This window comes from Lepeophtheirus salmonis, chromosome 4 (genome assembly GCF_016086655.4).
Source record: "Lepeophtheirus salmonis chromosome 4, UVic_Lsal_1.4, whole genome shotgun sequence".
Lineage (NCBI taxonomy): Eukaryota > Metazoa > Arthropoda > Copepoda > Siphonostomatoida > Caligidae > Lepeophtheirus > Lepeophtheirus salmonis.
In genome coordinates, this window is record NC_052134.2 from 1980437 (window position 1) to 1990674 (window position 10238).

Sequence of the window (10238 nt, forward strand, 5' to 3'; positions counted from 1 at the left end):
TAGAGATTGAATGCCGTTTTTCATGGATATACAATTCATAGCATGTAATTGGATTATTGTCAATATATGTATGTATATAGTCAGTAGAGGCTGAAAACTGAGGAGGACTAATAGCCATGAGAGACTGAATCAGGTTTTTTTCTTATGTATTTAGTAATCCATTTTAAATAAGATTTAAACAACAGCATCAACAAAAATCATTTTGTTTTAGCAGTTTGTCTAGCATTTTTGTATATGTACATATTATTTATATAAATAATAGACATAATTAATAAATATTATATGTACACGTTAAATGCATATAAAAATTATTGACACATAGTAACTTGATTGTATCACGAAGGGGCTTAAGCAAAAATAAAAATTAAAAAAAAAATAACTTATTCACGAGAAAAAAATTAAATCAAATCAATTCTTCTCCTTATTTTTTTATAGATCTGTTGGTTTTTGTTTTTTTTACTTTGATATAACATACATAATTATAATTAATAGATGATAAATATAATATATTGGTAATAATAAGTATATAATATAATGATTGATTTTGTATGATAACAAACAAATAAAATAATCGTAATAATAAGTAACAACTAGAAAAAAGTATGAAACAACTCTTTTTAATTAACTAATTAGTTAGATAGATAGATGATTTTAAAGTTTACATCTCATTTATAGTATTAGATAGATAGCTTTGATCATAAAAAGAAAAAAAGGGGTGGCGGCGTTTAACACAAAAAAAAATCCTATAGATCCTGATTGGGATCAAGGAGGTCATTTGCAGATTAATTATTTATGACAATAAATGATAGTAGTAACGAATGATAAAAAACGATATAAAAAGGGGGATCTTCTGTTTCGTTTTCAATAAAAAGTAGTAGGAATGTTCTTAGGGGGGGAAAATAAAACAATGTATCGTTCATTAACAGCAGTTAATTACTTAATAAAAAAGACGATGACACACTTTAAAAAGACAACAACAATAGTAGTTAATTTAAGAAGCATTGCACTTTTTGTAGTCATTACTATTTATTTAGTGTGTGGACTTCCTCATCAAATCCATCCATGTTATTGGTGAACGATTCATTCTTTTAACACGACTAGATCCATCATCCATCGGCATAATTAAAAGAAAGGGACTGGGTCATACTTTGGTTAAGCGATAGGGGTATTTTTCCTTATTTTTTGTTGTATAAAAAACGACAGAGTATTTTTATACATGCTTGTTCCTTTTGTTTTTACTTTTAAGTATAGAATGCAATTGTATTACTTTGTACAAAAAAAAAAAAAAATGAGAGCTGCAACTGTGACTAAAATATATATTATATGCTTTAAATAAATAAGTATTACCTATCTTTTTCTATATATGTATGTATATATTTAAATATAACAGCACTCAAAGTAATCCCTTCATCCCTACTATGTATAATGAGGGGTATGTTCTTGTTGTAATTATACATAAACATATATTATTTACATACACATAAATAGATAAACTAGAAATTATGTATTCATATAACTAATATATATATATATATTTAATGTCAAAAGAAAACGATTAAAATGAAAGGATAAAAACTTGAACAATATGTTTTGATAAGGAAAAAAAAAATATATATCTGTAAGAAAGAGGTAGAATAATAATCACGTCATAAAATTGCACTAATCATACTTACATTAAAATAAAATCAAAATTAAAGTTGTCTACCAAATTTCTAGATATTTTCCAACCCACCAGATAACAATAGCACCCACGGCTGTACCGCAGAGCATTATCATGATTTTTTTCTGAAAGAGATGGATTGTGGTAATAATTTGAGTTTAAAAATGAAGTACACGTTCTTTTAAAGGAGTTATATCAAAATGATTAGACGAGCATTTAATAAATACTCAGTACCCAACACGAAAAATGAGAGAGAGAGGTGTTGAAGAAAAAAAAAAAAACTTTTAAATATTGTAAATAAAATTATATAAAAAAAAACGAAATCAAAATAAAACTAAGCAAAACAAATAATACCTAAGGAATTATCACGAACGAAGAAGGAATGAAAACCTCAGGAAGTTGTTGCAGGAGATGAAAATTGATTATAAATTAAAACAACTATGATTATAACTATCACGAGAATCACAATTGCTAAAAAGAAATATATTTTCAGCTGTAAAATAAAATAAAAATAAATAATAAAATAAATCCATAACGAAACAAAACCTAATAAAATAAATAAAATAAAAAATAAATATAAGAAACAAAGAGGAGACTTATTTTCAACACAAAAATATACTTTTTATAAACTTGGACAAAATTAATGACAATTGGCAGTTAACTCTATGTTTAACTTTATTAAACGAACATAGATTGCAAAATTGATTGTTTTCATTTATTTTTAATAGCTTAGAGGTTACAGTATTTTCACTTGACGATGAACCAAACTTAAGGAACATGAAAATTTAACCAAAAAAGTGTGTTGTCATTAAAATAATTGCAAGATATATATGTATTCAATTGAATGAACAATACTAACATAAGTCTCCATGTCAAATGAAAAAAAAAATATAATAAGCTAAAGCTAAACAAAAATACAAACTAATATAAAAATTTGGGTATTATTATGTATCCTGAAGGAGTCAGGCGTGAAATGAATAATATGATAATTGAAAAACAATCAAAACAAGAAATGAGTGCCTTCTTACCCGTCTGGCCTTTGACTGATACTTTAATGCTTTCTTCGTGTCTTGAGTGGCAGTTTGAACGTAGTCCACAGCATGTTCAACATGATATTCAATTCTATCTATCATCTCCCCCTAAGAGAAAAGTTGAGAAAATTACAAGATATTCTTGGTTAGAAAGAAGGAAAAAACATACAAACTTACCTGATTCTCGACCAACATGGCCATATCCATAAACATGTCATGAAGCTCTTTAATGGAAGTCTCAAGCTTAATTATATCAGCATGACGTGCCTCAATATCCGCAAGTGTTTGTTTGGCTGCTGCGGTATCCATAATGATACCTTGTGTGAACACTGCTGGATTACCCTGCTCTAACATATCCTCCAGTTCCTCGTTTGTAGTTGTTCGACCCGTGATTTCTAAATGACGCTGAATACGTCCCTTACACCTCTCCCGATAATCCGTTTGAGTGCGATTGTACTCTGTCATCACTTCAACAAACTTGCGAGAAAGAGTTGAATGCTGAGTTTTTCGGATACGAAGGTCTACAGAGGCTTTATTCACATGCTCTTCTTGCTCTATATTCTGCTCAATGACCTTTAACTTTGCTCGAACCTTATTGGCTGTCTTTTTTATATCTGACATCAAATCTTCAAGTTCTTGTTTCATTTCTAAAATAAATTATATATTACATATTATAAGTAACAATATTCAAAAGCTCTGAACAACAACTTACTTTCATCCGTTTGGGGGGCGGATAAGATCCCAGAATGCTTCCTTTTGACTTCTTCCACATTATTTTGTATTTTGTCAATGTTTTCCCTGATTTCTTCCACTTCTTGAAAGAAGTCATCCATCCTTCCTCCGTCCATATTAAGAGCGATATCCTCCGCCCCATCATCATCATCGGTTTGGGCCTAAGAGAAAGACTCAATTAATTCAAATTACTATACTTAATTGCTAGAGAATTAAAGCTGTCTCAAAGTGTTGTTTATTTAAAAAGATATGAAAAGAATTGAAAAATGTTTTAAAAAAACTAATACAAAGTCCCAATTTGTCAGCTAGGAGTCGCAAATATTTAAATACTTATATATGATATCTTATCATCGAAATTTAACTACTGAATCATTAAAATTGAACATTACCTCTATTTTAAGAAATTATTATAGGAAGAACAAATCAAATATATTATGTATAAAATAAAATAGAATCAAGAAGTTCCTACGTCTAATTGTGAGCTTTGTTTGATTCATTGAATCATAATAATTATAAGGATATGTATATATATTATGGAACTAAGGTAATAATATATACATGTTAGACTGTTTCAAAAATACATGATTGAGATAAAATCATTGGAGGATCCCATTTTCTGTTTCATTATGATTAAAATAGAAAAATTTACTTTTCTAAATTTTTCATTTAATTCTATTTCCACAGAGCGTTTTACAATTTAAAATGGAGTTGGAATTTTAATTAATCTTAGTCGTCGTTGTTTTAAAGAAAAACTTAGCCTCCACAACTAATGAGCCATAGAGTTTAGGTTTTTATTTTTAAATTTACGTTATTTTATTCCGTGAAAATACAACTAAATGAAAATTAACAAATGTTAAAGTTCATATTTGAAGCATAGTCAACAAGAAAATGGTGTCCTCCCATGATATGATTTCAATAATGTATTTAAGAAACATCCAAATTTATACGGTATATATGTTGTGTACAAGTTACAGTTTGTAGGTCTTATAACACCATACTCAACTAAAAAATAGATCCTTTTAGTAAACAACCATTAATGGATTCTATTATTACATTTTGATCGATTAAAAGTACTCATTTATTAGATATATAGGAGGTATATCACTGATGTAGGCATTTTAACCGGTTAATGAGCTACAGAATACTTATCAATTAGACATCGATTTTCATCAATATAAAGACATTCAATACTTTCATTATCTTCATCACAAGCCTGCTGTAAATTTGTCATTTATTTTTGAGTTGCAACTTGTACACGTCATGTATAGGTAAGTATTTCAAGCAATAATATTTCAGTAGAAGCAATATCTGTCAATTACAGAGGGGAAAAAATCATATGCATTAAGAAACGTGCCTCAACACGTTGTAATAAATAAATAATTAATTGTAATAAGTAATATTAGGATGAGTCATAATATCAATATTCTATGTATTGGCAATATATCTTATCATTATCAAATTGTGATGTATTTGTCTTGTACAATCATTTGAACTAAATTGAAGATTAAGAATGAAAACGATGTAAGGATGAGCAATTATCATTATACTTATATCCAGGCATGTATATATGGCATATTTAGAGGGAGAAAGATTTGGGAATTTATATTAAAATGAGTCACTGCTCCGTGCCTCTATTATTTGTTATTGCGTTATTATAATAATGTGTGAAGGAAATGATGGAATGAATCTCAAGAAGTAACCCATGATGAAGGACGGGATATGAAATCCAATAAATTTTATATCATGATGATAGTCAATTATAACATTTATTTTATATGTTATATAAATAAAAAAAAGATGAATGCTATACTCTGGTGTTCAGTGAATGAATCAAATCATCATCATGGGAGAAATGAAGTGAAACCTTCCATGATAATTGCACTGGATTTATAAGAAAGTATGTAATAAAATAAAAACTAAAATGGTAATAATAAAATTAAAATAAAGAGAACTCCGCAGGATAAGTCAATAAAGCCCGCTTTAAAATGGAATAAACTGAATGATTTGTCATATATCATACTATGTTTTTAGTAATTGGTTTTTAAGTAAAGTACAGAATTTGAAAGAGGCTTTTAAAAAATGATCCAAATGATTTGGAAAAGAGTAAATGATGAGATAAATTGGATCTACATTACCTTCCTAATAAAGATTTTGAAATATAATAGGAATTCGGGCTTTTTAAATAATATGTATTTGTATGTATAGTTTTTATATTAGTTAGAAGGCAGGAAGCACTTGTGTTCCAATAATGTATCATTGTAGACTTAAGCTGAGCAATAAGAAAAAAAAAAAAAATAGAAAAAGAAGAGAAATAAAAGTTTAAATACCTTTGCACATTATTTATACTGTATGTAAATTGTACATATTTGCACATCCATTTTGGACATATACATACTCAAGAAAATAATCAATCAATCATAATCATGAGGGTGAAATGAACCATAGTTTTGTTAATGTTAAAATTCTTGTCATTTTCATCATTTAAATATGTTGATTAATTGTAATTGTTGCTATTTACTATTATTTGTGATAAGGAAGGAAGGGGGGAAACTCTCCTCTTTTTCATCAGACTTTCTTTTTCCATATAAAAAGGCATCACATGACCTTATTAGACATGGGGAATCTAGAAGAAATGAGGATTTCCACGAGATGTATGGAAGAGAAGAAATGATGATGATCATAACAAGAGAAGAGTGAGTTAATTGGAGAAGGAGTAGGTGAAGTCTGAAGGATAAAAGGATGGATATCCATAAGGAATAGGTGTTCTATGTATTGTTTTGACAATGTCAATATGAATATGTAAGATAATTATAGAGGACTTACGGCTTTTAAGGCCGATAATCTATCTTTAGGCATCCTTTTGGCGTTTCGTTCCTTTTTGTGGATATTTCGTGGAGTTCCGACGAGTTGTAGATGTTGTGGTGATTATTGCTGAGTTGTTGGTGATTCTCTGTATTTGAGGACACAGTAGTGACACACTCCTCACGGAATCATTCTTATGCAACTATAGCCAGGAGCAGAAGTAGTGTTGGCTCTTGGTATGGGGACAAGGAGCTGTTCTTGGGTTTTGAGAGACACAACAAGTCCGAGAAGAAGAATAGGGAAAGGGCAATGGAGAACGACGGACGTTAAGTCTTATTACTTCTAACTAGTTGGTAGTTTCCTCACTTCTCCACTTCTCCAATTCTGCACTTCCTTTCCTTCTCTTTCGCTTTCTCTCTCCACACTCAAAGCTCCAATGAGTAGACGAGAAGAAAGCTCCACGACGGCGACGACGGCGACGAGAACGTCCTCCTCTTCTTCTTCTTTTCCTTGGTCTAGTATTAGTGTATTTTAGTACTACTTAATTAACTTATTACTATTAGTATTCTCAATTCTCCTCCTTCTTCAAACTTGTTAGTTGTTTCTCTCCTCAACTCAACTCAACTCACTTCCTTCACTTAGTTATTCACATTTCTCATGCATTGAGCAACAGTTCCACTACTAACTCAACTCACTCAGAGTCTAACAGACATTCGCGAGAAATAATATCAAATAGGGAGTAGTGTAAGAATTCTACACACTCACAGATACAACTTCACTTCAACTAGTGCTAATCACTACACACAAACTAACTATTAACTAATAATCGATAATACGAAACCCGAGGTCCATCAGAGGAGGTTTCTTCTTCTCTGTTTTGACACCATTTGATAATGAATTATAATGAAAAAGAACTAGCACAATACAATACTAACACAGGGAGCAGCAACGTCACGAGAGAGGAAAATAGTACTAAACAGACTGAGTGAAGAGCTGTAGTACAGTAGTCGTCACTCATTGTAGTTGCAGCAGCAGTAGAGGGCAGTAACACTACTACTTGCTGCAAGAGGGAGGGAGAGAGAGAGAGAGACCAAGTAGGAAGAGACACCTTACTTAATAATAATCATTCACTCTTCTTCTTCACTTGCTTTGCTTAATATACAATAATGCTCTTGTAATATTATCTAGTTCCTCCTCTTTCTCTCATTTATCCTTATTATTCATTCCCACCATTTATTCTGCATATAGCATGAATTCCCCACATTAATCCACATATTGTACTAAGAGACGAATTCACTTTTAATTCATAATAAATACCTCAACGTGAGGCTAGCTTCTTTCCCAGAGATACATTATTATTCCCACGCAAAGAACTGAGATTTGTCATAGTTGAGGGGGGGATGTAAATCATGGGAATAAAATGAGCTTGCGAATATGCAATGAATTAATATATCTCGATAATTTAAAATCATAATTGACAACAAAATGGTTTTTAATCATAGTTTAAAATAACAATTCATTTATCAACCAACATCAAGTAGTAACACATATCCGCACAGTCATTTGTACAATAAATTATTTGATATTAATGACACTAGATTAAATTGAAGTTGGATTAAAAAAAAAAAAAAAAAGCTCCATTATCAGTGAGGTCGATGCAAATAAATAGATCCAATCCCATTCTCTTGCATCACAGCCCCCATCTGTTGATGTAAAAACGGGTCAATGAAATAAGTATTTACTTTATCAATAGATATATATACATATTAATTTCTTTTTTTCTTTATTAATTTAAAAAAATAATAAACAATTTTTTTAATTAAGAATGATGTCTTTTTGAGATTTGTTAGGATGAGAGGATACGGAGAAAAAAAATAAATGAAGTAATTAAGAGTGCTATTCTTTATCATAATTATTTAGAATAATTTAGAGATCTTCGTCATCCTCGGGTAAAGCAGTTTCCTGGGCTTCCTTGTATTCCTTTTCCATTTTCTGTTGGTATTCAGGATCCATCTGTACCTCTGGAGGATGAAGAGCAGGCATGGCCACGAATTCCAGATTAGGATCACCAATCAATTTACGCGCCAACCATAAAAAGGGTTTTTCAAAGTTATAATTCGATTTAGCAGAGATGTCGTAGTACTAGGGAAAATAAGATAATTAATTAGTTTCCTCATGCACTTTGAGATAAACGTAAAAGAAAAAAAAGAAGCAACAAATCTCACTTGTAAGTTCTTTTTTCTGTGGAAGACAATAGCCTTAGCTTTGACTTTTCGGTCCTTGATGTCGACTTTGTTGCCGGTAAGAACAATAGGAATATTTTCACATACACGGACTAAATCTCTATGCCAGTTGGGAACATTTTTGTAGGTAACACGAGATGTTACATCAAACATAATAACTGTAAAACAAAAGAAGAAATAAATGGTTAAATGATGACTTGTAAAAATACATGTTGTCAAATATAATCATTTAGAAAAGAAATGGTGTGCGTTTCTGAATAACTAATTGATGAGTAGTTCAGGCTTTGAATGGCAACAAAAAGGGATTGACTACATGGGTATTGACAGAATGGGAAGACGGATTGAGGATGGGGAATCCGCAATACACAAATAGTAGGTCAATGGAGACTCTCAATTCAATTAGAATGATAATAAATCGACGTGAGTCAAGGTTAATCAAGGCCTGAATAAAATGATACTACAATAATTGAATGAGGCAAGAGCAAAGTGGAGACACGATAGAAGAATTATAAAGCAAAATTTGATTCAAAAGAGCACACAATATCCACATGAAGTTGAAGTGTCCAATTACTTGCGCATTGTCCTTGAATGTAATATCCGTCACGAAGTCCTCCAAACTTTTCCTGGCCTGCGGTGTCCCAAACGTTGAATCGAATGGGTCCTCGACTCGTGTGGAAAACCAAGGGATGCACCTCCACGCCAAGAGTGGCCACATATTTTTTCTCAAATTCACCCGTCAAGTGACGCTTGACAAAAGTCGTCTTCCCAGTTCCTCCGTCCCCGACTAAAACCAATTTAAAAGTAGGAATTTCTTGTTCGGCGCCGCCCGGTTGAGCTCCATTGTTGGAAAACATGTTGACTCTGTATTCACAAAGAGTAGTTATTACAATTCTTATGGTACTTCCACAAATGAACTCACCAGGATGCAATGGATATGACCGGATTTAAAAACTACAATAATCGTGTGAGAGGAGAACTAATGGCGAAATTTCTTCTCTTTCCCAACTGCGCTTCTTTTCCTTCTCCTTCTTTCTACTTATTAGTATTACAACTAGCTCTGGCTCCCTTTCTCTCTCTTTCTCTCCTTATATCTATCTCCCTTTCTTCTCTTTTCCCGCACCCTGCCGGGTAATGGAAAAAAGGGCGCGGGCTTTTTTAATAGCCAAATACAAGCAGGGTTCCAACTGATTTATGGGGCTACTCTTTTTTCCAGAGAAAAAATATTATATAATTATTAATAAAGTAAATATAAATACGATATTATCTTGAAATAAGAATCTCCTTGTCCAATTTTTATCTCTACCTTATCTATATTTCATTTCATATCTCCAAATGACCGTATTGCCATATATTATCAGCCTGATGATTTTGGAATTGGCGCCATGAATTGTTCTTTTAAACGTGTTTAAATGGTTACAAAACAGAAATGAGCCGTGGGAGGTTATGAAGGGCGTGCTCATTGAATTGCCGGTCCTGTGAGTAGCAGAGTTGGATATGAATAACAACCATTTATTCAATGTTGTTGCTCCAGAATACTAATCAAGTATGTACTGCTGGTGTTGATGGTGTAAATAAATAACAGTGAAAGTTATTATGGATCTTATTTACTAGATAAATCAATGTAAGGATACCTCGTAACAACTCTGGTTAGGGAATGATGCGATTCAAATTATTTGTAGCCCCTTATTATTGAATCAATTATTTTGAATAATGGGTCACGAGCTTCATCTAATATTTTAAATGATGAGGATATGAATGCTGAAAAGTGTG

General features: G+C 31.4%; 2 protein-coding genes across 6 annotated transcripts; both read right to left on the reverse strand.

Annotated features, from left to right (window-relative positions):
• Window positions 1-440: 440 nt before the first annotated feature.
• Window positions 441-7227, reverse strand: Syx1A (Syntaxin 1A). Of its 5 annotated transcripts, none has more exons than XM_040710582.2 (6): window positions 6247-7120; window positions 3404-3584; window positions 2869-3338; window positions 2689-2799; window positions 1674-1785; window positions 441-1616 (listed from the first exon to the last, which is right to left on the reverse strand). In XM_040710582.2, exons 1-5 carry the CDS (start codon window positions 6277-6279, stop codon window positions 1702-1704), a joined length of 879 nt encoding a protein of 292 aa, XP_040566516.1. In that variant the 5' UTR covers window positions 6280-7120; the 3' UTR covers window positions 441-1616; window positions 1674-1701. The 5 variants fall into 5 exon arrangements, with proteins under 5 accessions (XP_040566516.1, XP_071743625.1, XP_040566513.1 ...); XM_040710579.2 differs by lacking the exons at window positions 441-1616; window positions 1674-1785 and adding an exon at window positions 2015-2153 and having other exon boundaries at window positions 6247-6740; window positions 6783-7227; XM_040710580.2 differs by lacking the exons at window positions 441-1616; window positions 1674-1785 and adding an exon at window positions 2015-2153 and having other exon boundaries at window positions 6247-6734; window positions 6783-7187.
• Window positions 7228-7985: 758 nt separating this feature from the next.
• On the reverse strand, window positions 7986-9555 carry Ran (RAN, member RAS oncogene family). The gene is made up of 4 exons (XM_040710583.2): window positions 9388-9555; window positions 9040-9329; window positions 8451-8626; window positions 7986-8367 (listed from the first exon to the last, which is right to left on the reverse strand). The coding sequence occupies exons 2-4, from the start codon at window positions 9320-9322 to the stop codon at window positions 8152-8154; spliced, it is 675 nt and encodes a 224-aa protein (XP_040566517.1). The 5' UTR covers window positions 9323-9329; window positions 9388-9555; the 3' UTR covers window positions 7986-8151.
• Between the last annotated feature and the right edge of the window lie 683 nt (window positions 9556-10238).

What these genes read in the sequence shown, in the direction of transcription:
- Syx1A (XM_040710579.2), bottom strand. Translation starts at nt 6,279, where the DNA reads ATGCCTAAAGATAGATTATCGGCCTTAAAAGCC. An exon ending in GATTATCGGCCTTAAAAGCC is followed by an intron (nt 3,585 to 6,246) that starts GTAAGTCCTCTA and finishes TCTTTCTCTTAG; the next exon opens with GCCCAAACCGATGATGATGA. An exon ending in ATCAGTCAAAGGCCAGACGG is followed by an intron (nt 2,154 to 2,688) that starts GTAAGAAGGCAC and finishes TTTATTTTACAG; the next exon opens with CTGAAAATATATTTCTTTTT.
- Ran (XM_040710583.2), bottom strand. Translation starts at nt 9,322, where the DNA reads ATGTTTTCCAACAATGGAGCTCAACCGGGCGGCGCCGAACAAGAAATT. An exon ending in CATTCAAGGACAATGCGCAA is followed by an intron (nt 8,627 to 9,039) that starts GTAATTGGACAC and finishes TTTGTTTTACAG; the next exon opens with TTATTATGTTTGATGTAACA. An exon ending in ACAGAAAAAAGAACTTACAA is followed by an intron (nt 8,368 to 8,450) that starts GTGAGATTTGTT and finishes TATTTTCCCTAG; the next exon opens with TACTACGACATCTCTGCTAA.